This window comes from Neomonachus schauinslandi, chromosome 12, assembly GCF_002201575.2.
Source record: "Neomonachus schauinslandi chromosome 12, ASM220157v2, whole genome shotgun sequence".
In the NCBI taxonomy this organism is placed as follows: domain Eukaryota; kingdom Metazoa; phylum Chordata; class Mammalia; order Carnivora; family Phocidae; genus Neomonachus; species Neomonachus schauinslandi.
In genome coordinates, this window is record NC_058414.1 from 20,087,403 (window position 1) to 20,115,321 (window position 27,919).

The 27,919-nt window shown below is 39.0% G+C and overlaps 1 protein-coding gene across 2 annotated transcripts in view; it reads left to right on the top strand.

The window, feature by feature from the left end:
- Positions 1-27,919, top strand: part of RELN (reelin) — a 516,612-nt gene that overhangs the window by 69,072 nt on the left and 419,621 nt on the right. For both annotated transcript variants that reach the window (XM_021682887.1, XM_021682888.1), the window contains exon 2: positions 3,025-3,135. In XM_021682887.1, the coding sequence (XP_021538562.1) occupies positions 3,025-3,135 (111 nt within the window). The remainder of the gene's footprint in view (positions 1-3,024; positions 3,136-27,919) is intronic.

Consider the following 27,919-nt stretch of genomic DNA (forward strand, 5'->3'; position numbering starts at 1 on the left):
GGGTAAGAAGTGTTTTTTGCAGTAATTCAATTCTGTTTTCTAAGACACAATGTTTAGAAATGATATGTCCACCTAGCCATGAGGTTACCAATTGGTATTCGTCTCACTACAACTAGGAATAGAACCAAGTAGGGAGAATAGCTCGCCCGATCTGACCTTGCACATTATTGCTGGTGATAAATTCCAAGCCACCTATTCCTGGGATGTTTTCACTAGACCTTGCTGTTTCAGCAATATCTTTTGGAAGAGAAGGCATATGAACAATAAGCTGGGGATGCCACTTATCTTGAGCCTGCTAAGGTCACAGCTGAGACTTGATGTAGACTGTGGGTGGAAATGTAGTGGTGCATGGGGAGGGTGGATGGACCATCTGAGCAGGCAGTAGGACTCCGATGTGGGCAGTCCAGTGGTCGGCTGTGTCTTCAGCAGATGTGAGGAGGTCTGTGAAGGGCTCCAGGTCTCCAGGAGGGAAGAGCAAGGCAGGGGTTCAAGCTCTGAAGAAGGGCAGGGAAAGGGAGGTTTCACCGATGAGTTACTATATGCATGATAGTTTGTTAAAGAGATACATATACTGATAGACTGTAGATATATTTCTTTTCATTCTTACAGTGAATTGGATAGTATCATTTTTTTTTGTAAGTGAGGAATGTGAGCCAAGGTCACGCACTGATCAGAGGTAGAGAGAGGTGAGATTCAGATTCAGGTTTGCCTCACTCCCTAACTCATAAAACTCTTATATTTTTTTAGTTTCTTGGGAATAATAACCAGAGTAGAAGCATAAAGGAATGGCAAGGAGTCCACAGGGGCTATATTTAGGCACTTAATACAGAATTGCTGCTGTCTTACCGGACTAGAGCGGATTGAGAGGAAGTGGGTAAAAGCAGGGTCCCATGGGTCCACAGTGAGAACTGCAGGTTGGGTCTGATTTGCTGGAAAGGACAGCCTGAGACATCACCTTAGAGTCCAGAGGCCAGTATAGTTAATTTAATAGAAAGCAACTTAATTCTAAACCCCACTGGATGGGGACCCAGAAGCTGTTTAAGCACTTCTTACCTTGGCCAAGATAACTCACTGAACCAAAGGGTGGAGGCAGCAATAGAACCAACTGTGGGAATCTGGAGTAGGCAAAACATTTGACATATAAAATCTAGGATTCATAACATACTTTTCCTCTGGAAACGAGCTGAAGATAAGACAGCCTTGTGCCATTTTTGTATGAATGAGTTATTCGTTAATACATATTCCAATAAGTATTTATTGAACACACAAAAGTGTCAGGAATTGTTCCAGATGCTTGAGATGTACTACTGAACAAAACACGATATCTGCCTTGACGGAGTTTAGGTGTGTGATGATTAGGCTGTGATTCTATAAATGAGGAGATTGAGACTCTTAAGAGATGAAGTGGTTTTGCTCAAGAACAGATAGTAGCAGATAAGTACCTGGTGCCCGGATCCCACCCCTTACCCGGACTAGGGCTCCATCCACCATGCTGTAGGGGTCACCTCTCGGCCACCCTCAACCCTCTTCCTCTCTAGTAACAGTGACACTGAGTCCTGCAGCTTTTACTGTCCTTTTCTTCAAATACTCCTCATGCATGTGAATAATCTGGAAAATAGTGTATTAAACAAGGGTTTGGTCATGTCACTTGGCTTCTGTGGGATTGGGAGTTGGGGAGGTGGTGGTGTGCAGGCAGAGAGAAGACGAGAGGTGCTGGGTAATCAGCATCAGACATGTTTAGATGATATCAGATGGTCCTGAACAAGGTTCTAAACTGCTCTGTGCCACAAATTCCTCATTTGTATCCTGCGAGTAATAATAGTACCCCTTTTATAGAAATGTTTTGATAATGAGATAATACATGTTAACTACTTAGCTCAATGCCCAGCTGAGTGGTTTACGTGCAGGCAGTCAAGATATTAGCTATTATTAAAGAATGTGAAGGTGATTTACTCCAATATCCAATGCTCTTGTGGGGGTAGCATGATGTCAGGCTGTTCTATTGATCTACGAGTCTTGTTTTATGCTTTGTAATGTGGACGCTTCAGACCCTTTAGCTCTATTCACTGGATTTCCTGGAGTTTAATTTAAACATTCTCATTAAAGTTAATGTGACTCTGGCCATTCTCCTAACTGCCACCGAGCATGATGACAGTCTTGTACTGTGCACTACCAAAATAATATTACCTTTTCCTGGCTGCTTCCTACAAATGGCATCATCTTAATCTTATAAAACCAATGCAGGAGAAAATATTATGTCAAGATGGAAATTATAATCATTATTTTAGGGTGGTGAGAAAGACAAAATTGTAAGAAGCCAAACCTGAGTGGCATACAGATACATTGTATTTGACCCTTTTTTCGCAGGAACATCCTGATTTTCTGGTTATGAAATCATTTGGACTCCTCTTGCAGACTTTGTTCTGGAACTTAAGGCATGCAGTGGTCTTCCTTCTTTGTTCTCAGAAGGAAAAAGACTAACTGTCTTCATGCAAATTAGTCTGCTTTTGTTGAAAAACTTCAGGGGATTCATCTATGAAATGTAGACACACAATAAGAAATACAGTGCATCTTATTGTTCTTCTTCCAGCCGATGTAAGATTGTTTCCCACAGTATGGAATACTTAAAAAAAAAAAAGTGTTTAATCGCAATGCCAAAACTCCAGCAATGCCTTTGACTGCCTTCAGGGGTGGTGATGGAGGTGGAGAAGCTAGCTATTCAATACTACATTATTTTCAGATGATTTTGCATATAGCTGGGGAACGTGTAAATGAATGCGGGAAGGTAGATCTAATGTACTAAATTTAGGACCAGCAATTACAGATACTGGAGTTCTGAGCTTCTTTCTGCTCCTAATTAAAGAATTCCTAATATAAAGAAAATACTAACTACCAATAGTATAAAAATAGTTTTTTAATGATGAGTAAAATTGTTTTGACAATGTTTAACTCTTCAGAAATGTATCTCAGTATTCTGATTGTATTAATTGAGGTTTCTTTTCTTTTTCCCTTCCTGCATTTCAGTGACAATTTCAACAAGCACCTTCTTTGACGGCTTGCTGGTGACAGGACTATACACATCTACAAGTGTTCAGGCTTCACAGAGCATTGGAGGTTCTAATGCTTTTGGATTTGGTAAGCTATCCTGACATTAGAAATCAGTGATTGTCAATGTTTAAACAATTACAGGTCTTATTTTTTGAAACATCTGTTTTAAAAGGATCAGACATTGATGACTTCAGAGAAACTAATCTGAAGTGATTTTTGTGTTGTTTGCTTGAAGTTAGGTGAATTGAAGTAAGTCAGTGAATGTACGACCAACCGTAAGCTTGGTGTGACAATCTTTCTATCCCTCTCTGCCTATTGACACTATTATACTTGGTCTTGGGGAATCAGGTAGATTTCTGTGTTCTGTCATTAGGTTGCTGGAATTGGAATTTACTCCGATGCCTATGCAATTATTCCATAACCTGTTTTTTTAAAGTTTTATTATTATTATTTTTAAATAGACTCTACCCCCAGTGTGGGGCTGGAACTCATGACCCTGAGATCAAGAGTTGCATGCTCTACTGACTGAGCCAGCCAGGTGCCCCTCAGCAAGCTGTTTTTATAAACAGTTCTTACGATCCTGAATTAGGTGAAAAGTGTCACGTTAAGTTGGGCAAGTAAGCATTGCACAAAGTGGAAGGTAGTAATGATTGTTGAAATGATTGAATTCTATGAGTATTCATGAAAGAATGTGTTTTAATATTTAATGCCCTTACATGGAGTCCTTGTCCTTGAATCAGAGACTTGGCAGTTTACTTAAATGGGGAAGCAGAAGGCTACATGATTGTTACTGAGCCCAGAGGATTCTCAGTTTTGAAATCCCTGGTTTACCCATTATGCGGTAAACATGCCAAGCTGGAATTAAATAGTCCCTTTTCAGCATCAAAAATGCAAATTTAATATCTCCGTTTATGTAAGACATGAAATCACTGATCTTACTTTGAAATTGGAAAACTGCACAAGACTCCCTACATTGATATGAAAAAGATAGAATTGCCTTATCAGAGTCAGCCATGTGTTCAGCGTTTTATCTTTTCTGGGGTATTTATTAAGTAGATAATTTTTACCTACTTTTGATATATAAGAGGGCACCTCCTCTGCGCCAAGTCCTAGCAGTAGCTGTGTCCAGGTGACTCACTGATTGATGTCAGAGCAGTGCTGTTGATGCCCCACTGATGCCCCACTGTCACCTGCTGGCCCAATATGAGACCCACAGCCTCGGGGCTTCACGGAACCTGGAAGTCATTTAATCATCACGTTAAATTATCTGACATGGAGAATTTGCCCTATTTGTAAAAGATCTCTGATAAGCTTTTACGATGTGTTGGTAACTACTTCTAAGTTCTAATCCTCAGGAAAAAAAAAATTCTTCGGTCTAAAAATTCCGCTTATTTAGCCCCATCCTTTTTTTGCTGTGCAGCGGTGGAAGGTCAGCTTACGGTCCTACCGACGGACAAAATATATATGATGTGCTACCTGTTACGTTACAACAGGACTCACAAGCAGGGTTGCCACATTCAGCAAATAAAAATGTGCAGGCCGTCTGGTTAAATTTGACTTTTAGATAAACAATTTTTTTAGTGAAAGAATACAGTATTTGGGATAAGGCGTTCTGGGCTCTCCCTTAGCAGAATTAAACCAAAACCTCAGGGAGTGGGGTGTGGGCATTGGTTGTTTTTAATGTCATTTCGATTGCTGGATGGGGATGTTGCAACGTTCGTGCAGGGCTGAGAAGTGCTGTACTGGGTCGGTCCAGGTCTGGTAGCAGCAGCCCCTGGAACCTGTCACTCCAGGGTTCCAGCCTGTCTCTAGACTCAGTGAATCAGATATGCTGGGGGTGAGACCCAGTGACCACTTTCTAAGAATCCGTCCAGGTGATATGGGTACACACCAAATTTTGAGAACTACTCGTCTACATTCATTAAGTGGGAGAGATAGACATTATTTAACTGACCGTATACATACATAATAGCAAAGCTTGCTAGAGGCAAGCTTGCAGAAGTCCTGAGTGCTGGGAAACATTATGCCGGAGAAATGAGCTCTGGTCCGGAGTGAAATGGCATGGAGGTAGGAGAGGCTTCCTGAGGAAGTGGCGTTGAGCTGAGATGTAAGCTTGATTTCCTCATCTGTGAAAGGGGTTGGTAAGGCACCTGCTTTATAAGATTCGTGAGAATTAAAGGGGGTTATTTACATGAAGCCCTTTAACAATAGGAAACACTCAGTAAAACTGGGGATCCCATAATTTTCCTGATAACTGAAGCAGCTGCTTTCCCCAGCCCAAGAGTTGTATATACTTCCTTTGAGAGGCAAAAAAACAGTTCTTAGGAGGAATTAACCTGGGGTTTGTAGATCCAGATGATTCGAGAGGACTTGGCTGAATGAAATAGCTGTCACTGGCCACGATGGAGCCTTTCCCTGAGAAAAATCATTAAATCTCATTCATAAGTGTGTTGGAAACGCGTTTTGAAAGGACACATAAAATGCAGGTGTCATATTGCCACTGATTTTTGCTAGTAAGGCAAACAAAAAACTAGGAATGCAATTGTTAGAAGTTATTTTTTTAATTTTATTTCAGAGAGAGAGAGAGCAGAGGGAGGGGCAGAGGGAGAGGAAGAGAGAGAATCTCAAGCAGACTCCACACTGAGTGTGGAGCCCCGACTTGGGGGCTTGACCGACTGAGCCACCCAGGTGGCCCAATTCTTAGGAGTTATTTGAGAAACCTGGGCTTCTAGGCATTTTCTCTGGTGACTTTGAAAGCTGTAGAAAGGCAGTTTCACTTGAATTAGAATGTTTTTTGATTAGCTTAAATTGCAGTTGGTCTCCCCGTCTCTATGAACCCTGTATCATGAGGTTGATGGTCTGAAGAGGCTTCAAAACATGAAGTCCGCTCATGGTCTTTTGACTTCCGTAACCACAGCTCAGGCCTCCCACCAGTCAATCGGCATTTTTATAGGACATAATTTTTACATGGATGGGTGGATAAGTGAGAGCTTTTGTAAGTTCCAGTAATAGCCACATAAGTTTACATGGATTTATATGATAGTGGTAAATTCCTTTAAAAAATTTAATTATACACCTCAATATTATTAAACAGAGTTAATCTTTGGAAGTGATGTTTCTGAATAGAGAGCAGGAGATAGTTTAGATAAATGGTCACCTTAGAAAACAAAACCACATTAATTTTTTGATATTTGACTTAAGTTTAATATATTCTTTACAATTTAAGAAAATGAAGATCTGAGTAGGGTGCAGATAAGAAAAGAGAGGAAACTCTTACAGAAGGTAAATTGTAAAAAGAATTGCTGCTTTTTGGTAGTTTAGTATTACAGTAGGATCAGGCTGAAAAAATGTGGCATTCTTTGATCTAGAACAAAAGAGTTATTGAATATGTAATCTGTCATTAGGCTCTGACTTAATTGATGGAATGTTAAGCAAACTTGGTTTGTTTGGCATTTTCCCAACATAGCATAGGATTAGGGTGGGGTATATTTAACTAGCTGTGTTAAATAAGACAAAGTAAAACATCAAGTTGAGTCGAGAAAGGACTTCTGAAAGTTTTTTCCTTTTATAGTTAATTTTAATTGTACTAATTACATGAAAGTTATAGCCGCTCTCCTTTAACTATACAATGTGGTGTGACCAGCCAAAATAAGACTGTAATTATTCTTAAGATACTGTTGTATAAGTGTAATTCCACTAACATAACTACAGCCTTTTATGCAAAACCAGAAGTCTTTAAAATGCATGCCTCACTGACCAAAAATAGACAAATGCCTAATAGCCAGAAATACATTAAAACAATAGCAATGCAAAAGCTGACTGTATGCCAACAATGCGTGATTTGAAATACCTCATTTTGCTTGTCAATATAAGAAAACATGCTGCCCTAGGGAAGAGTGATGTTTAATTATGGATATCTCTTTGTGCAACCCAGAAGAAAAAAAAAATGCTTCCTCTTGTCTTTGGCATTGAATTCCAGTTCAATCATGTAAATCTTCAAGGCTCTTTGTGGTCGCTCAATGAAAGACTATTTGAATATCCTTTCATACAAAATTATTCCTTTTCCAGAGGCTGAGATGCATTTCACTCAATATTTAGTATTCTGGCTCTAAAAGCATTTTACTCAGTTTTTGGTATTCTGGCTTTAAAACCGGAGAACTGGGTTTGCAGGTCTGACGAGTAGCAGCCACACTTCAAATTGTTAGACCTTGTGTAAATTAAACGTTTGTGCTTTGCCATTGCTAGATCATTGTGCTCAGCTAATACATGAGCCATTTTAACAGTTTTTCATGTAAACTTTTGTAATTTTCTGTGTGTTTCCTTTCCTTTTCCTATAATAATGAGGCATTCTGGATCCAATCGTTTGTTAAATTACAAAATTCCTAAAATGGCAAGATTTGATGAAATCCAAGTTTGGGGAGAAAATACGGTGAACAGATCCAAGATTTTTTCTTTTTAATTTTGCTCTTAAACATTCAGTCAATCATGTCATGTTTTTAATGAACATTAAGCAACTAACATAAGAATTTAATATTTTCAATATTACTTTTAAAACATGGTAGTAGAATTTTTTTTTAATTTTTTTAAATTTTTTTTTTTTAAAGATTTTATTTATTCATTTGAGACAGAGAGAATGAGAGAGAGAGAGCACATGAGAGGGGGGAGGGTCCGAGGGAGAAGCAGGCTCCCTGCCGAGCAGGGAGCCCGATGCGGGACTCGATCCAGGGACTCCAGGATCACGACCTGAGCCGAAGGCAGTCGCCCAACCGACTGAGACACCCAGGCGCCCCGGTAGTAGAATTTTTTAACTTAATAATCTGACTTTTTTCCCACTGTAATCTGACACTCTAACTTTAGATGAATAGGGATATATTTATAAAACACATTATTTAAGTGTTTTAAGATTTAAAATTTTAGTAAATCTTACGTTCGTCACTAGTTAATAAAAATGCGTACTTTACCGGTAGATTTTGATTGTTATGTTAATGTTTCATTGCCGTGTTGCAAATTTTTGTCACTACTTTGTTTTATTGTCATTAAAAATAAAAATACAGGGCGCCTGGGTGGCTCAGTTGGTTAAGCGACTGCCTTCAGCTCAGGTCATGATCCCAGGGTCCTGGGATCGAGTCCCGCATCGGGCTCCCTGCTCTGCGGGGAGCCTGCTTCTCCCTCTCCCACTCCCCCTGCTTGTGTTCCCTCTCTCGCTGTGTCTCTCTCTGTCAAATAAATAAATAAAAAAAATCTTTAAAAAAAAAAATAAAAAAAAATAAAAATACAGGCTTTGTTTAAGCTAAATTTTGTTGATGATTCACATTGAAACTAAGTAGAACCTTTTACAACTTTTACAGTGTTACTAGTTGTCACTAGGAATGTAGGTTCCTGGGCATTAAATACAGTTGAGTCTTAGGTGTCCTATCCTCATGCCTTTGAGACACACACATATGTTATACATACACATATTTAGGCTTTAAAAAAATATAAAGAGGGGACAGCCACTAGGAACTTCATTACATAGGCTTGCTTCTCTATAGTAATGCTGTTTATTCACTAGCCTAAATTAGGCTAAATTACTCAGAAGGATCTTGTTAAATTTATTTGTCTGTCTTTACAAAGAAACGCTTTGTAACACGCTTGAGGAATTTTAAACATATCCAGGGATTTGGAAAGCATGACCTTTTATTGGATATGGTAAATGATCTATAATTAACAAGACGACTTCAGGTTAATTAAACAAATTGCTGTAGTCAATGGTACCAGGAGCATAGCTGACAAGAGTGGAAATTGCCATTAATTTTTCCTATTTACTGGGTGTTAACCTAAGTTTGGTCTTAACTCATTAATTTGGTCTCAATTTCATTTGCATATGCCAACATTACTTTCATTAAGAAATAGTATAATGGAGTTTGTATTTGACATATGACTAAGGAATTCAGGGATTATTTCCCAATTTCTAAATAACTAAAAAGAATCATTTACTAGAATAGTGGATGTGATGGATATAAAGTTGTTGAATTAGTCAGTCAACAAATTGCTGAAGCAAATGTTGAGTGGCTTGAGATTTGGGCCAAGTGGAGGAGGTAGGGGAGAAAGACAGCTCAGTGCAGGGGTTCATCCCATGACTTCCAGAGCTAGGCAGCTCAGGTTCCACACTCCCCTGCCACTGCTTCTTCCTAACTTGGGCCACATTCTTTCTTTCCCTAAGCCTCCATGTCTGCATTTGTAAAATGAGAGGCACCTCATTCACAAAATTGTTGAGTGGATTAAATGCGTTATCTCTTTAAGTGCCTAGTATATGTGCTTAAAATAGGTATTATTTATTTAGTTGTTTTTTTTTTTTTAAAGATTTTATTTATTTATTTGACAGAGAGAGAGACAACGAGAGAGAGAACACAAGCAGGGGGAGTGGGAGAGGGAGAAGCAGGCTTCCCGCTGAGCAGGGAGCCCGATGCGGGGCTCGATCTCAGGACCGTGGGATCATGACCTGAGCCGAAGGCAGACGCTTAACGACTGAGCCACCCAGGCGCCCCTATTTATTTAGTTTTAAAGATTGTATTTATTTTAGAGAAAGAGAGAGCAAGAGCAGGGGGAGGGGCAAAGGGAGAGGGATAGACAGAATCTCAATAAGACTCCCCACTGAGTGTGGAGCCTGATGTAGGACTCAGTCTCACGACCCTGAGATCATGACCTGAGCTGAAACCAAGAGTTGGACATTTAACCAACTGGGTCACCCAGATGCCCCTAAAATAGGTATTATTTAAAAACTCAGAAAGAAGTGAGAATTCTGTCTCTGAAATAGCAAATAGAATGAGACGATAGTTTCAGTGGCAGAATGTTTGAAAGAGGAAGTTTGACTTTAATTTGGATGGCAAGCAACACATGCAGTTTCTTACCCATGGAATTTAGAGCTGAAATGGACCCTTGGTAGAGCCCGGCTTAGCCCCTGCCACAATGTATAGGTAAGGAAGCAAGGCTTAGGAAGGGCGAGTAGTGGCTATTACATGAGCTGGTGTAAGGGTGATGAGTAAAACCAGTGTTCTGACATCATATCCAGTTCTCAGATACTTTTTTTTGAAATATAATTCACATACCATAGAATTTACTATTTAAAGTATACATTTCAGTGGTTTCCAATATATTCACAAGGTTGTACAACCAGCACCATCTAATTTCAGAATATTTCATTACCTCCAAAAGAAACTCCATCCCCGTCTAGCAGTCACGCCCCAGTCCTGGCGCCCACCTCCATGGAACTCTCTATTCCCTCCTCCGTACTTCAGTCTCTGCCCTGACCTCCACGAGCCATCTCTAACAATCTACTGACAACAACAGATCTACTTTCTGTCTCTATGCATTTGCCCATTTTAGACATTTCATGTAAATAGAATCATACAGTACATGGCCTTCTGTGTCTGGCTTCTTTTACTTAGCATCATGTTTTCAAGGTTCATCCCTGTTGTAGCAGATACCAGTATTTCATTCTTTTTTACAGCTAAATAATATTCCATTGTATTGCTATACCACATTTTGTTTGGTAGGTGGAAGGTTGACAGTTCCCAGATTCTTAAAAGGAGTTAGAGTTGTGCAAATTGGGAAAGAAAAAGTTTAAGGAGGATGCAAAGCAATTGGGAAAACCAACGCCCTTCAGTACTTACCAGCCACCCTAAAACCTCTGAAGATCAAATTGTGGAGTCTGTTCTGTGGCTTAGACCCGAAAATGATTTAATCTAAAAATCAAGATGAATTACTCCACTGCCCTCCTTCCTGCCATTCAAGGGAGATAGGCCACTGTGGCATGATTTTACCCTAACTCTTTGGCCCCATGTAAACCACGAGCAAGATACCCAAACCAAGCTGAGTCAATCAGATTTACCGGTACAGGAATTTGGAATCAAGACTCACCAGTCCCAGTCCAACTCTTCATGTGCTAATTTAGGCACGTGTAAACATTTGGGAGCTCTGGGCAGCCATCATCCACAAGGGCTCAGAGGAATGTTGTGCAGGGAGAGGAGAAGGGGAGACAGACAGAATGTTGCCTGAGGTGCCAGAGCTTTCCAGGCTCTTATTTGGGCTTTCTTCCCATCAGGCTGGGATATTCTTGGGTTCTACGAAACAATAATAAAAATAGCTAACATTTATCAAGCACTTGCTGTGTGGTAGGTGTGTTGCAGGTATTAACTCTTTTTGTCCTAACAAAATCCTACTAATTATCCTCATTTTGTAGATAAAGAATCTGAGGCACAGAGAGGGTAAGTAGCTTGCCGAAGGTCACACATAGGGAGTTGCAAAGTCATAATTAGAATTCAGCTCTAGAGTCTCTCCTTAAGCTCCCCTTACAGCCCAAGCCCGCTTGAGTTGGTTTCTATTACAACCAAAAGAACCTTGACTAAAAGAAGGCCCTCTCTGCTATAGCCCAGCCTATAGGGCTCCCAACTCTTCCTTCCATACCTTTATAGGCACGTACATTCCCACCACACATACACATACACCTGTGCACCAATCATAACCAACACACAGTTCCAAAATCCCAGCTGCATTAAACTCCATGCCTTTGTCTATAGTGCTTGGATTTTCTTCTGGTTCTCTCTGCTGGGCAGACATCCCTCCCTCTCTCAGGGCCTTTGCCTGACTCACCTCCTCTGTTGAGCCTTTGTGACCCTACTCCCTGCTCCTCCCTGGCGCCCACCTCCATGGAACTCTCTATTCCCTCCTCCGGACTTCAATCTCTGCCCTGACCTCCACGAGCCACCTCTAACGATCTGTTGAATTTACGTGTTTAAAACCCTTATACCTCTTTGAGGACAAGAAATGATCTAGTCCTCTTCACTCTTATGGCACATAATAAGTGCTCAATAAACATAACTTTGAGGATATTCCTGAATCTATGTATGTACATATAAATCTACCTATCTATACATATATTTAAAACTATGCAAAAATATATAAACTTTATCATCAGAGATTCTGGGGAAATTTATTACCCTGCCTACCACTTTGTTCCTTTTTTTCCTGGAGGTGGCAGGCACCCATGCCTTTAGATATGAGAGAGACTAATGAAGTGACTTCCTTAGAATCAAGAGATAGGAAGAAGTTCAGGAGATTGTCCACTCCAGCCTCCCATCTTAGGGCAGGTCAGTGTCCTAATGATACATGACAGTGAAGTTCTTATTTTATCTCTTAGATCTTTCAAAAATTGATGACTCTATAATTTCTTGGGAACACATTCTAAGATTACATCGAGTGAGATGATTAAGGAAGGTTTCCTGGTATATATGTGTAACCCCCTGCATCAATTTCAGTGCTTTTCTCCTATAATTTTTTAAGTAATTGAAAAAGGTAAATGTTTGTTAAAAGGTCAGTAAGTAACTTATTTTCTTTCCTTTCAGCTAAAAAACCACACTCCACATAAGATTCATCTATTTCATAACTCCTTCATGCTTTACCTTGTCAGTTGTCTCTGGACACTGCACAGATTCTAGATTCTGGAATTTAGCCCTGATAAGACATGTGCCCTGAAACCCTTGTAAGTACTTTAAAAATGTCTCCCTAAGGCAAGGGAGTTCTTCTGACTCTTTCTCTTCCTTATTCCTGCTCAAATTCATGTGCTCAGAATCACAGGGAACTGGTTGTTCAGAAATACGAATGTCAGGAAAGTCACATTCTTAGAACGAATTCTAATGGAAGTTGCCACTATGCTATATAAGTTATGATTTTTTGAGATTGTTTTGTTACAATTTTGTCTGTCAGTGTGAACAGATTGTGAAGAGACTCTTCTGTCTGGCAAAAGTAACCTTATTAAAGAAGATATTTGCCTCCCAAACAGCACTGAACAAACAAGGACAGAGCGATAGGTTTTTATGTGGGGGTACTTTCTCATGTCAAAGTTTTAAAAAGTAATTCTGGAAAATAAGTTTCTGTAAATGAGGTCTTATCCCTTACTAGATAAAGACAGAGTCAGGAATATTTTACTCTTTTTCTTAAATAATACTTTTACAAACCACTTAGGAATCGTGGCTTTGCTGATAAGAGATACTGTTATCGAGAAGAGCGACACTTTTCATAGTGTGCCAGACTGTCCATTTTAACAGGAGAAAGGATCAAAGTATGTGTTTAAGGGAATAAACTTTGAATTCTGACTCTGATCTGGCAGTCATTTTGCTTGTAATATGGCTTACTCTTGACGTTTTCCAGTCCTTTTTTGGGGTATCTAGATAATGATAAATGAGTTTATGTTGCATGTTCACAGTAATTGATTTACAAATACTCTTGGTTAAAGTTGGCTGCTTCTTTCTCGGCAGTTAAATCTAAGAACAACTTAAAATAGTTGTATCATGTTATTACTTTCTGGAAATAATTCTGATAATAATCTCTGAAGTATTTTTCTTAGAATTAGTGAAAGTAAATCCTTGGCATCACCTGGAGGATAGTTCTGGATGCAGCATACGAGTTTGAAAACAGCTGTAGGAGTCCAGTAGAGGCCCTTCACCCAGTGCTGGTTCTGTTTCCACTCTTGTCTTCCATTGTGTGGTTTGCATTCAGCCCTCTGATGCTGAGCTTTGCACGTCGCCTAATAGACGTGTAGGCTGCTCTCTGAGGCAAGCACACAACTAAATTACTGTTTTGGGGACTCTGAAATGCCTGAATGGAAAGATACTTGCTAGTCTGGGAGTTGCCATTTTGGAAAACAGAATAGCAAAATTGTTAGTGTTTTGGTAAAATTTCAGACTGAGCTTCCCTCCTGCTTTTCCTTCCACATGTTTTCAGACGCTGGAACCATGTTGTTGCTATTATCTAGTTAATTATGTTATTTCTGGTTCTTCTTCAGAACAGTGCCTCTCCACATGAACTCTAGTAAACAGCAAGTTAAAAGTGAAATAAATGGAGCTATCAGAGATCATGCTCTGGGAAGATGTTTTGTTTATCCTTCATGGTTTTCTTTTTTGAAATAATTAGTTATTTGCATTATGAGAGATTCTTTTGTAACCAGATTTTTAGTCTGTGTGATCCAATACCATTTCCAACGCTAATAACAAAAATGGAGAGAAGTCTGTTACTAATAAACGAAGAACTCCGTTGGGGTTTGGCTCTCCGTTTCTAGAGAATGGGACAAATGAGCTGCTCTGGAATCATTATGAGGCTGACAAAGTTTATCTTTCCAGCCCCTAGCCTTTCCCCTCCCTTTTCTCTCTTTCTTTCTTCTTGTCCCCTTTTTAACAAGGAGATGATATCAGACCCATCTCAGAATGAATTTTAAAATATTGCGCTAATAGCACTTTTCCCCGCACTGCATCTTGCAATCATTAGTGTCTTATGATGCGTTAATAGCCAAATACATGGCAGAAGTGTATTGCAGTATAAAGAAGCTTGGAGTATGCTGGTTAAACAAAATTAAATAGTACTTCTTAGAATCTTTAATATACTTTTCTTTTGAGATCTAGTTCCCATAATATAAAACCTACCGTTTTCAAGTGGACAGCTCAGTGATTCTTAGTATGTCTAGTGTTCTGCAGCCATCACCACTAATTAATCTGAAAACATTTCCATCCCCGCAGAAAGAACGCTGTGCCTATTAAGTGTGGTCAGTCCTACATCCCTCTCCTCCCATCCCCTGGCAACCACTAATCTACTTTCTGCCTCTATGTATTTACCTATTCTGGACATTTTATACAAATGAAATCATACAGTAAGTGGCCTTTATGACTGGCTTCTTTTACTTGACATGTTTTCAAGGTTCATCCATACTGAAGCATATTGAAGAATGCAGTACTTCATTCTTTTTTTTTTTTTTTAAGATTTTATTTATTTATTTGACAGAGAGAGAGAGCATAAGCAGGGGGAGTGACAGGCAGAGGGAGAAGCAGGCTCCCTGCTGAGCAGGGAGCCCCATGTGGGGCTCGATCCCAGGACCCTGGGACCATGACCTGAGCCGAAGGCAGACGTTTAACCGACTGAGCCACCCAGGCATCCCTGCAGTACTTCATTCTTATTTATGGCTGAATAATTGCCCATTGTTTGGATAGTCCATGTTTTATTTTTCCATTTCTCTGTTGATGAATATTTAGATTGTTTCCATGTTGGCTATTATGAATAATACTCCTATGAACATTAGTGTACAGATTTCTTATATGAACGTATATTTTAAATTCTCTTGGGTTTATATCTAGGAGTGGAATTACTGGATCATGTAGTAATTTTGTTTAATTTTTTGAGGCACTGCCAAATTGTTTTCTATAGCAGATGCACCATTTTATAGTCCCAGCAGCAATATGGGAGCTCCCAATTTATCTACATCCTTAACAACACTTGCTATTTTCTTCCATTTTTTAAGATCAATAGTGAAGTGATATGAAGAAGAGTCCATCCCGACTACATTGATTGTTTGAATCCCTGGACTGTAAGGATGGTTTAATCTTAGAACATCTAAATGTTTCTTCTCTGTTTTCTAATCTTCTGGCAGTGAAGAACTCTTTGTGTAATAAAAATGCTAATTTTAAAAAATTAAAATGATGAACAAACATTTTGCCCTAGTTGTGAAGGGGCTGTTAGCCTTTTTACAACCAAAAGAAAATAACCAATACCCTAATGCCCTAATAGAAAACTAGTGGGCGCCTGGGTGGCTCAGTCGTTGGGCGTCTGCCTTCGGCTCAGGTCATGATCCCAGGGTCATGGGATCGAGTCCCACATCGGGCTCCCTGCTCGGCGGGAAGCCTGCTTCTCCCTCTCCCACTCCCCCTGCTTGTGTTCCTGCTCTCGCTATCTCTCTCTCTGTCAAATAAATAAATAAAATCTTTAAAAAAAGAAAACTAGTAAAAACTCAAACCATTTACAAGAGAAGAAAGACAAATGTCCAATAAATATGAGGAAAATATTCAACTCACTGCTAATAAAAATGCATAATTAAAACAATTATGAGGATTTTTAAAAAAGATTTATTTATTTGAGAGAGAGAGAGCATGAGTGGGAGGGGCAGAGGGACAGAGAGAGAGAGAATCTCACGGGGCTCCATCTCTGGATCCTGAGATCATGACCTGAGCCGAAACCAAGAGTCAGACACTCAACCTACTGAGCCACCGAGAGACCCCAACAATTATGAGATTATAAATTTTTTTCAATTAAAGAATCATTTTTTAAAACTGACAATGATGCCTAAAATCATCTGTACTTAATTCTGGTATCAGTGCTGGAAAATTGGTATTTATTGATGTGAGTATGTATTAGTTTAGTTATCTAGAAAACAATTTGGCAATATGTAAACAAAGCAGTCAAATTTTCACATATTTTGACACCGTTCTTTTACTTTTGGGAATCTATTAGAAATTTAAACAAACCCAGAAATGCAGACAAAAATTGATGCATGTGACTGTTTACCAGGGCACTGTTTATGTTAGGAAAAACTTGAACATAATCTAAATGTCAATAAAAGGTAATGATGAAATAAGCTAGAGTATTGATAGGAAGGAATAATACGCTGATATTGCATTATTTACAACAGTCAGGATATAGAAGCAACCCAAGTATCCATGAATAGATAAAAAAGATGCAACACACAAACACACACAGGACTATTATGCAACCATAAGAAAGGATGAGATTTTGCCATTTGTGACAATATGGATGGACCTAGAGGGTGTTATGCTAAGTGAAATAAGTTGGACTGAGAAACACAAATACCGTATGTTTTCACTCAGATGTGGAATCTAAAAAACAAAAAAGATAATTAAACAAAGAGCAGAATCAGACCTGTAAGTACAGAGACCAAACTTGCCAGAAGGAACGGGGATGGAGAGAAGGGCAAAATGGGTGAAGGGGAATAGGAGATATAGGCTTCCATTTAGGGAATGAATAAATCACAGGGATAGAAGGCACAGCATAGGAAATATAGTCGATAATATTGTAATGGTGTGTATGGTGACAGATGGTAGCTACACTGTGGTGAATCATAGTATAACCCATAGACAAGATGAATCACTATGTTGTACCCTGAAATTAATGTACTATTGTGTGTCAACTATGCTCAAATAAAGAAGTTTTTAAAAAATAAAATGCTGCCGTTAAAGTGATATTTTTGAGTGATAATGGCATGAGAAACTAGTTCTGGTACAATTGAAATAACTATGTGCATACACACACACATACATACACTCACACATAGTTTGGATATTTACTTTGCTTCTCCAAATACACACCCACACTAACCTACTGAGGAAACTATAGAAACCTTATTTGACATGATCAGTACTGGTACTGAGTCAGTTGAAAGAAATTGGTTAGACATGTTTATTGTTTTGTGTTCTATGAATGATTAAACAATATAGTGTTTGGGTTTTTTTAAAGATTTTATTTAAATATTTATATAATTTTAAAAAGATTTTATTTGTTTATTTGACAGAGACACAGTGAGAGAGGGAACACAAGCAGGGGGAGTGGGAGAGGGAGAAGCAGGCTACCCGCTCAGCAGGGAGCCTGATGTGGGGCTCGATCCCAGGACCCTGGGATCACGACCTGAGCTGGAGGCAGACGCTTAATGACTGAGCCACCTAGGCACCCTAAGATTTTATTTATTTATTTGACAGAGAGAGACATAGTGAGAGAGGGAATACAAGCAGGGGGAGTGGGAGAGGGAGAAGCAGGCTACCTGCTGAGAAGGGAGCCCGATGCAGGGCTCGATGCAGGGCTCGATGCGGGGCTCGATGCGGGGCTCGATCCCAGGACCCTGGGATCATGACCTGAGCCAAAGGCAGACGCTTAACGACTGAGCCACCCAGGTGCCCCTAAACAATATAGTGTTTTAAGAGGCAGTCCATCCTATGGGTGGGGTCCAGGCTAGGGAGAGGGTACTAGGAGTACTTGTGTAGGTTTTGATATTAAATAGGATGGTCAGGCAATAAATTTACAAGTTTTCAGATATCAGTGAAGGACTATTCTTTAAATATGGGTCCACTGATTGGAATTCCACTACTTTTTTCCCCCACATAAACCGTATTTCCAGTTTTAGTTTCTTTAAAATTGAGCAAGAATATAAATAGACTTGTGAAGAATTCTGAGTGTAGCATTCTAGATATTCTATGGGGTTGGTTGGTTGGTTCGTTTTTTGCACACTTTTACAGGTACCTTTTCAACCATAGTTTGAAAACAACACCTCTTGGGTTCTTTTTTTAAAATTGTATTTATTTTAATTGTATTTATTTATTCGAGAGTGAGAGAGAAAGCATGGGCGGGGGGAGGGGCAGAAGGAGAGGGAGAAGCAGGCTCCCCGCTGAGCAGGGAGCCCGATGTGGGGCTTGATCCCAGGACCCTGGGATCATGACCTGAACCAAATGCCGTTGCTTAACTGACTGAGCCACCCTCTTTAGGTTCTTTTTATCAAGTCTGTCCAAAGCATTCAAGTTAGTGTGTATATAAACAATAAATCTCTTAGAAGTGCTCAGTTTTTATCAGTTTATATAGCAATTCATGAAATTATATTAGGTTAATAAGAGGTTCAAATGAAATAAACAGATTTCGGGGCACACCCTAGATAAATGCACATATAAGAACATACCAGGGGCGCCTGGGTGGCTCAGTCGGTTAAGCGTCTGCCTTCGGCTCAGGTCATGATCCCAGCGTCCTGGGATCGAGCCCCGCATCGGGCTCCCAGCTCAACGGTGAGCCTGCTTCTCCCTCTCTCTCTGCCTGCCTGTCTGCCTGTGATCTCTCTCTCTCTGTCAAATAAATAAATAAAATCTTTAAAAAAAAAAAAGAACATACCAGATAAGCACACATGTGGAAGCATAAAATCAAACACAAAAGCAGGGTACCTGCTCCCCCATGTGCAAGGCTGATGGGACCAAATAAGTTGGCAAAAGAAATGCTATCACAGTGATATTTACATGATTTTATATTATGTGTAGGTACTCATCTAATGAACTGATGTTATTTTTAAATATGGTGTAGTAGGGATGTGACTGAACTATCTCAATCTATTTTTTTTAATATTTTATTATGAAGAATTTCAAACAGCCATCAAAGTTGAAAGAATTTTACAGTGAGCCCCCACTAGCTAGGTAGAGTTTGTATGCAATGAAATGCACAATTCTTAGGGATATATAAGGTTAGATCTGATAAATGTATAAACTCAAGCCATTATGAAAATATAGAACATTACCTTCGCCCCAGAAAGTTCCCTCACGCCTCTCCTCCATCAGCTTTCACTTCCACTTTCCAAAAGCAGCCAATTTTTATTTTATTCCACCATAGATTAGTTTTGCCTGTTCTGGAACTTTGTGTAAATGAAGTCATGGAATAAGTACCCTTTTGTATAAGCTTCTTTCACTCAGCATAATGTTTTTCAGATTTTTGCATGTTGTGTGTATCAGTACTTTGTTCCTTTTTATTGCTGGATAGTATTCCTTTGGACACCTGGCTTGTTTCTTGGTTTGGGTTATTATGCATATAGCTGCTGTATGTACGTAGTCATCTAAGTCTTTTTGTGAGTATATGTTTTTGTTTTGTTTGTTTTGCCGGGCTTGAACTCACGACCCTGAGATCAAGACCTGAGCTGAGATCAAGAGTCAGATGCTTAACAGACTGAGCCACCCAGGCGCTCCTGTTTTCATTTTTACTGGGTAAATACTTAGCAGTGAAATTGCTGGGTCTTGTTTTATAAGAAGCTGCTAGACCTTTTCCCAAAATGGCTGTACTTTTTATACTCTGAGTATAAAAGTTGCAGAACATTATAAGATTATAAGAGTTGTAGTTGTTCTGCATCTTCATCTACACTTGGTGTTGTCAGTGTTTTTAATTTTAGCCATTTTGGTAGGAATACGGTGGTATCTCACTGTGGTTTTAATTTGCATTCCCCAGCTGACTAATGATGTTGAGCACTTTTTTTTTTAAAGATTTATTTATTTATTTGAAAGAGAGAGAGAGCGCCCATACAAGTGGGGGGAGGGGCAGAGGGAGAGAATCTTTAAGCAGACTCCCCACTGAGTGCAGAGTCCGAAGCAAGGCTCCATCCCACGACCCATGAGATGAGGATCTGAGCCGAAATCAAGAGCTGGACGCTCAACCGCCTGGGCCATCCCCTGTTGAACACTTTTTCATGTGCTTACTGGCTACTTTTGTCAAATATCTGTTCAAACCTATACCCACTTTAAAAAGTTGAGTTGTCTTCTTACTATTGAGTTATACAGAAGTTTTAATACATACTGGGTACTAGTCCATTATTAGATATATGTTTTGTGAATATATTGTCCGACTTATGACATCTTATGATGTGTAGAAGTTTTAAATTTTGATGAATTCGAATTTTTTCATTTATGGTTATTGTTTTCTGTGTCCTGGCTAAGGAAGCCATTGCCTGTCCTAATGCAGATCTTATTTTTTAATGTGTGCCAGGTGATGGAGCCTAAAAAGTAGCTATTTTTCTTGATTTTTTTTAAGTAGCTATTTTCAATCTTCATAATCCTTGGGTGCGTATAGAGCAGATGTTGGAGTTCATATACAGTATTTCTAAAAGTTTCTCATTTACCATTGCCTGATTGTTTTTTAAAAAGTTAGGACACTTTTCATTATTGTGGCATCATTTTTACCCTCAAAAGTTTTTCATCCCACATGTGTAAGCTTCTGATGTTTTATAAGCGACTGAAATTGCTTCAGACTCCCGGATTATGCTGTGATAAGCCAAATGGGCTTTAGGACACTCCCTTCACACCAGAGACACATGCCAGAAACCAAACAGATGGTAAACTAGGCAGAAATGACCCTCGGCATTCTCATTAGAGCAGTTGGGGAAATTTTAATGGGCCCCCATTTGCCTCGTGCTGTATCTAATACCCTTTGAACTGCCACTTTTTTTTTTCTTGTTACAAGTCAACAACCACCATGTATATTTTAATAGGGATTATCAAACACAATTTGCCCAGAAGATGTACAGTCCTCTAATGCTAATTAGCCAAGTTTAAATAATCACTGAGTTCTGGGATAATTGGAAAGAAACACTGTTTTTCTTGCCAGTGCATAATTACTAATTAACAGGAAGATAAAATATCTGTGTAGCAGTCATATCTAGGAGAATCTGTTAACAGTTAATTAACTGATGAGCTGATGCCAAGTCAGTGTTGGTCAAGAAAGTTTACAGATGAAGTTCTTATAAAATAAATAAATAAATAAATATACACGTCATGGAAAGATCACATTGTTGAGCCAGAATAGAGCATGGGTGGAGTAAAGACTGTGACTCTGACCTAGCATTATAGTGCTTAAGGTGGACAGTCATTTCATTAAAGAATTAGTGTCTCTTTGGTGCTAAATATTAAAAACACCAACTGCTGGTTTCTACTCTGCTGTTAACACATAAGATTTGAGGCTTCATTAATTTGCTTTTCTCTTGATCCTAATAATTGCATGGGCTTTCTCAACCTTAACATATCCTCATGAAATTGGACCACAGCTTCCTCTGTGTTTTTCTGCTTACAAGAGTTACGACTTGAGTGTGTGAAATGGGTAGCTGGAGATTCACAAAGAAGAAAGTAAAAGCTTGACTGCCAATTTTCTTTGTTTTTGTTAATGCAGGAGTTACCATTGTGCTCTTCTTCACAAGTATTTGGAAACACATCCATTAAACCATTTTTTAAAAGTTAACATTTTTGTTAAAGAATAGCATGCTTTTAAACCTATTTTTAATTTTTTCGTTTAGACTAATGGGTGAGTGGGTAGTGCCAAGCATTTAATACACACTGCCTGATAATTTAAGTGTTTTGAAATTCCATTTGTTTGGGAAAAACTAAAAATTCAATTATTTCTTTATGAATGCATACTTTTTTAAAACTTTTTTTTGTAAAATCTTCATTGCAGTGAAGAGTGTCCTATAGGTAAAAAAAATCTTGTAGAATTTAGAAGTTCTGTGAATAATAAAATGTTGAATTGTTCAAAAGACAGGAAGATGATAAAACACTCGGTAAAACTATGGTTTTGTAGATTGTGGTGGAAATGAAGAATATGTTTGCTAATTTCTTTTGGAATACATGAAAGAGTAAAGAAAGCTTTGTAGCAGGAACATTTTAATCCTTGTACACACACTTACACTTAACCAACTGAGCCACCCAGGCGCCCCACACACTTACACTTAATACACTGAGAGTTCTGGAAGTTGTTATTGTAATAGAAATTTTAATTTTACAATTTATTCCCTTATATTCAGACCTCAACCATAGCTTCGTCTTCAAAGAATGAAAGAAGGAGAATCAATGTAGTGTTGTTTTACTCCATTTTACTAGACTGCTAATTAATTTGGTGATGCGGAATCACTTAACCAATTTACTTCTCAGTTGTACACATTTCTAATCTTAATGACCCTCAGCCTTGGGATATACAGTATTCTTTAGTTAATGTTTCAACACATCATGACACAGATACATATCATTTCATGATTTTTGTTTTGATTCAGTGTATTTCTGTGAGTTCTTGTTTGCACAGTAAAAATATAATCTCTGCTAGGTCGTGGTATTACAGAAGTTTGGAAAGCTTTAAGAGGATGTCCTTCCAACACTGTGATTGCTTAAGTGTGTGTGTTTACGTGCAGATACTTACGTTCATTAGATCTTTGGCATGTAAGATTTATTTGTAGTTTCAGTGACCAGTACGCCTCCTCAGAGAGCAAGACCATGTAATAACTTGTTATTCAGCTAGTGCACAAATTTGAATAGGACACATTTCAAGACTTGGTGAATAACCACTATATTATCCATATTTCAGTGCATTTTATTTTTCTCTAATTGTTCTCATGCAGTGTGAAAGTGTTAAGAACTTTTATTTCTTTGTGAAAATAGCCCTCAAAGAGGTTATCCATGAGAACTACAGATGAACACGAGGGAAAGTGAAGAGTCTTAGCCTGGATGCTCACATCACTAGGTTCCAACTTTATGGGCCCCACTTGAGGGCTCTGCATCCTTCTAGGGGTGTCCGGGGGCCTGGCTCATCTCTAGCTGAGTACTGGCATCCTCATACTCCATCCTCACATGGAGTCAGCTGCAAACATAGCTTTTGGGAGCAGAAAGGGGAAACCTTAATTTCTTTCTTTTCTCCCTGTGCAGCATCTTTTTGTCATCTGCCCATACACTTGGAGAGGATGCCCTTTGGAAAGATACAGAGAGATCCTTCTGGCCTCCCTTCAAAGCTCATTTTATTTATTTACTTATTTATTTATTTATTTATTTAGATTTTATTTATTTCTTTGACAGATTAGTGATTGAGTGCAGGTATATTCTGAACTATGTCATTTCCTATGGACATAGTAGGAGTTTCCTAAAACAGTCCTAGTTTCAGAATGATAGTATGAGTCTGTACTAGAAAAGGCAGTATTATGCTGGCAAGACTTAGTGATTTTACTATTAAATGAGATCCTAATTTTTATGCTAGGGCAAAAAAAGCGAAGTGAATTATAATCTTGAAGGGCTGCACTGATTTGTTGAGCTGAAATCACTTTTTTAAAAACAGAATATGTGCTTGAAGCTAAAAATGTTCTAAATGTTTGGTCCCAGAAATTTAAAAAAATTCAAATTTTATGTATAATGGAAGCACTAATACATTTTTTATGTAGGAAAAAGGACTGTCTCATAGATGGATATGTTGATACTCCCCTGGAGTTTCCACAGGAGACCCATCCCTGGGGAAGAGAAAGTGCCAGGGCTGTGAAGGAAGACAGCAGAGGGAGAGCAGGATGGTTAGCAGCTGCTAGATGGATCACACAAGGCTTGTGAGAGACATGATGACTTTTATGGGTGCTCCTTACTTTTCTTTTTCTTTTCTCCTCTGTTCTCTCATTTCTGCCCTGTCCCACTTCTTTTTACTTTTATCTCTTCTTTCTTAAATTCCTCTTTTTAGTCTTTCTTTGATGCTTTTACTTATTTTCTCTCTCTGCCTCTGGTGGTTGCTCATTTCTTTTTTCTTTTTAAATATTTTGAATTGAGTTGTAGTTGACACATCACATATCAGTTTGAGCTGTACAACATATAATGGTTTAATATTTGTATATATTGTAGAATAATCCCCACAAAAAGTCTAGTTAGCGTTCATCAGCATACATAGTTAACAACATTTTTTTTTCTTGTGGTGAGGACTTTTAAGATTTATTCTCTTGGCAACTTTCAAATGTGCAATATGGTATTATTAACTGTGGTCACCATGCTGTACCTTACAGCCCCATGACTCTTTTATAACTGGAAATTTGTATCTTAGGACTCCCTTCACCCATTTTGCCCACTCCCCCCAACCTCCTCTCCTCCAGCAACCACCAATCTGTTCTCTGTATTTATAAGCTTGATTTTTGTTCCTTTGCTTTCTTTTTAGGTTCCATGTGTATCATACAGTATTTTTCTTTCCCTGACTTATTTCACTTGGCATAATGTCCTCAAGGTCTATCTATATTGTTGCAAATGGCAGATTTTTCTTTTTTATGGCTGAATGAGATTCCTGTGTGTGTGTGTGTGTGTGTGTGTGTGTGTTTGTGACATTTTCTTTATCCATTCATTCATTGATGGACACTTAGGCTATTTATGTGTCTTGGTTATTGTAAATAATGCTGCAATGAAATGGAGGTGTATATATCTTTTCAAATTAGTGTTTTCTTCAGACAAATACCTAGAAGTGGAATTGCTGGATCAGATGGTCATTCTATTTTTAATTTTTTGAGGAACGTTTATACTATTTTCCATGGTAGCTACACCAATTTACATTCCTACCAACAGTGCATGAGGGTTTCCTTTACTCCATATCCTTGCCAACACTTATTATTTCCTGTCTTTTTGACACTAGCCATTCTGACAGGTGTGAAGTGATATCTCATTGCAGCTTTGATTCACATTTCCCAGATGATTATTGATGTTGAGCATCTTTTCACGTACTCATTGACCATCTAAATGTCTTCCTTGAGAAACTGTCTACTCGGATCCTCTGCACATTTTTAAATCAGAGTTTGTTGTTGCTCTTATTGAATTGTATGAATTCTTTATATATTTTAGATATTAACTCCTTATCAGCTACATGATTTGCAAATATTTTCTCCCAGTCAGGAGATTGCCTTTTAATTTTGTTGATGGTTTCCTTTTAGTTCCCCATTAGTGCTTTTACTTATTTTCTTTCCTACTTCTGGATGGTTGCTCATTTCTTTCAATTCTTTATTCCTTTCATCCTTCCTTTAATCCTATATTTCTCTTCTCCATTGTCCCTACCCCCACTTTTTCTCATCTCTCTGCACTATGCTTTTTTTGTTGGACTCAGCGCACTTTCTACTCTTGTCCCCTCATTCCTTCATTCATTATGTAAGCAGCATTTGCTCTTTGGATTATGCAGAGTGATAGTATTTAGTGTACAAAATCAGGGAGAGTGTGGCCCATGTTTACAGCATGTCAGGAGCAGAGCAGACTTATGAAGATGCATCAAGAGGTATGCAGAGAAATGGCAGCCCTAGGTGAAAGACTGAAACTGTGAGCCATTGTCAGGTGATTGGTCGTGATGTGGAAAAAAACACATTTTAAAATTATATTTTGAAGTAACAAGTATACTTACTAAAAGAGCACATTTTAAAGTATATTTAAAATTATTGAATAAGCTTTTGTGCTCCCTGTTCATAATTTTTCTTTGAAATATTTGAAATATGAAATGAATTCTAAGGTACAAAGTATCATAAATGTATTTGTACTGCATAATTCCCAAAGACTCCAAAGCAAACCTGATCAGAATTGGTTGTGACCTTATCAGAAGTTACCCACATTCTCTAATAGACATCTACAAAATGGATATATCTTTACATGGCTCTGGTGGGAATTGGCAGTGATCATAGAGAAAAAACCACCTAGCATAAAACATATACTCTCAACGATTGTTTTCTTGTCTCTGCTCTCACCCTTTAAATTTGCTGACGAATTGCTAGGTGCTGTCATATATACCTACAAAATTTCAGTGGCTTGAAACTAGAATTTGTTTCTTCACTTGTATATCAGCTTATCGTGGGTGTTTCTGGTCAGCACGGAGGCTCTGCTGTCTTCACAAAGCTTCTTAGGTGAACTTGGGCATCAATTTCCAGCTGATTGAAGAGAGAAAGCAGAGTAAAGAAGGTATAACTGGGGTGCCTGGGTGGCTCAGTTGTTAAGGGTCTGCCTTCGGCTCAGGTCGTGATCCCAGGGTCCTGGGATCGAGCCCCGCATCGGGCTCCCTGCTCTGCGGGGAGCCTGCTTCTCCCTCTCTCCCTCCCCCACTTGTGGTCTCTCTCTGTCAAATAAATAAATAAAATCTTTAAAAAAAAAAAAAGAAGGTATAACTACTTTTTAACAGTCTTGGCCTAGAAAAGATAGATTACTTCCAATCACATTCGGTGAGTGAAAACTAGTCATATGGCTTAGTCTGGCTACATTGAGGTGGGGCAGGGGCACGCTGGAAAATATAGTTCTAGTGGCGCAGCTGCCTACCAGCAATAACTCTGTTCTGTGCCAAGGGGAGCATGACTTTCTGTGCACAGTGAGCTGCCTCTGATACATTCTTTCTCCCACCTTTGTCCCAGCACACTGTATTCTTCCGTTCTCTTTTTATTCTATTCCCCTGGGCTGAAGCAAGGGAATCTAGGGTGTTGGCAAGAGAGTGTCCAGGGTGCAGATGATGTGATGCACAATGGGTCTGACCTGGTTGGGAAAGGAGTGAAGGCCTGGAGGGCCCTAGGAATGGGGATTGATGAGAGAAGTAAAGGAATCGGAGGGCTCAGTGAGGTTGTAAAGGCAGTAGATATTTGCAGAATAAATGAATAATGAATACATAGGTGGGGGTCAGGTACTAAGGACTGGAAGAAAAGGGGTACTTGGTCAGATTTGGGATATGGGGAGCTAATCCTTCAGAAGTGCAACAATTCCAGCAAAAGGTCTAGCATGTCATTTGAAGTATTGCCGAAGTGGAGCGGAAAAGAAGGCATTTGGTGTTGAGTTTCTCATAGAGCTGGGAGGAAAGGCTCTAAGTGTGTCCATCCATGTAGGCATTGAGCACACTCACAATTATGGCAGGGGTGGTACTGAAGGGAAGACCACCAACCTGATGCAGAGTCATTGGCCATTGAGATACGCTGCCTGCCTCATGGTGATGTTAATTACCAACGTAGCACAATGAGATGAGACTCACCATCCTAATCAGCATATTTGTGTGCTATGCTGCAATTTATAAACCAGTGTCATGCATGTAATCCCATTAATATAAGCCTTGAAGTGTCTAAACTGAACACTGTTGTTTTTAAGATGTAAGAACATTTTTTATTCTAGCTTGGGCAGGGCGGCCAAGGAAGACTTTTTTAGACACAAATGAAGGATGGCCCAGTTAGATCAGTTGTTAATTTCTTCTCAGGCAAATAAAGACTTTGATGGAATTCTCCTTTCAATTGCTACTACCTTCCTTTTGATTCAGAGAGAGAATGGAACTCAAAGATCATACCATTTTCTCTAAGGCTTAAATATCCAGCGTGCTTGATGGCTCAAATAGCAGAAGGGCCTTGGTCCCCCTTATCATAGGGTCTCACAGTGTGAATCAAAGACGGTCTTCTACAGTTTGGTAGACACATTGCCCTAGAGCTGCAGTGAGGTGAAATGAGAGTCTTGCTTAACTAGTAAGAAAACCCTTTAAAAAATGTCTGTGTGCTACCCCTTTGTGCCTAGGAAGACCCAGGACAGGGGTACAGCTGCAGTACATAAAAGACATGGAGAGAGCAAACCAGAAGCACAGTGACCAGCAGCATGGGAAAACTATTGCCAAATATGCCAGAGGAAGGACTGGAGTGAAGTCCAGGGAACATAAGAGAATTGAGGAGTGCATTAACAAAAAGGTCATTGAATTGCAAAAAGAATTGAATTGGTGGTAACTA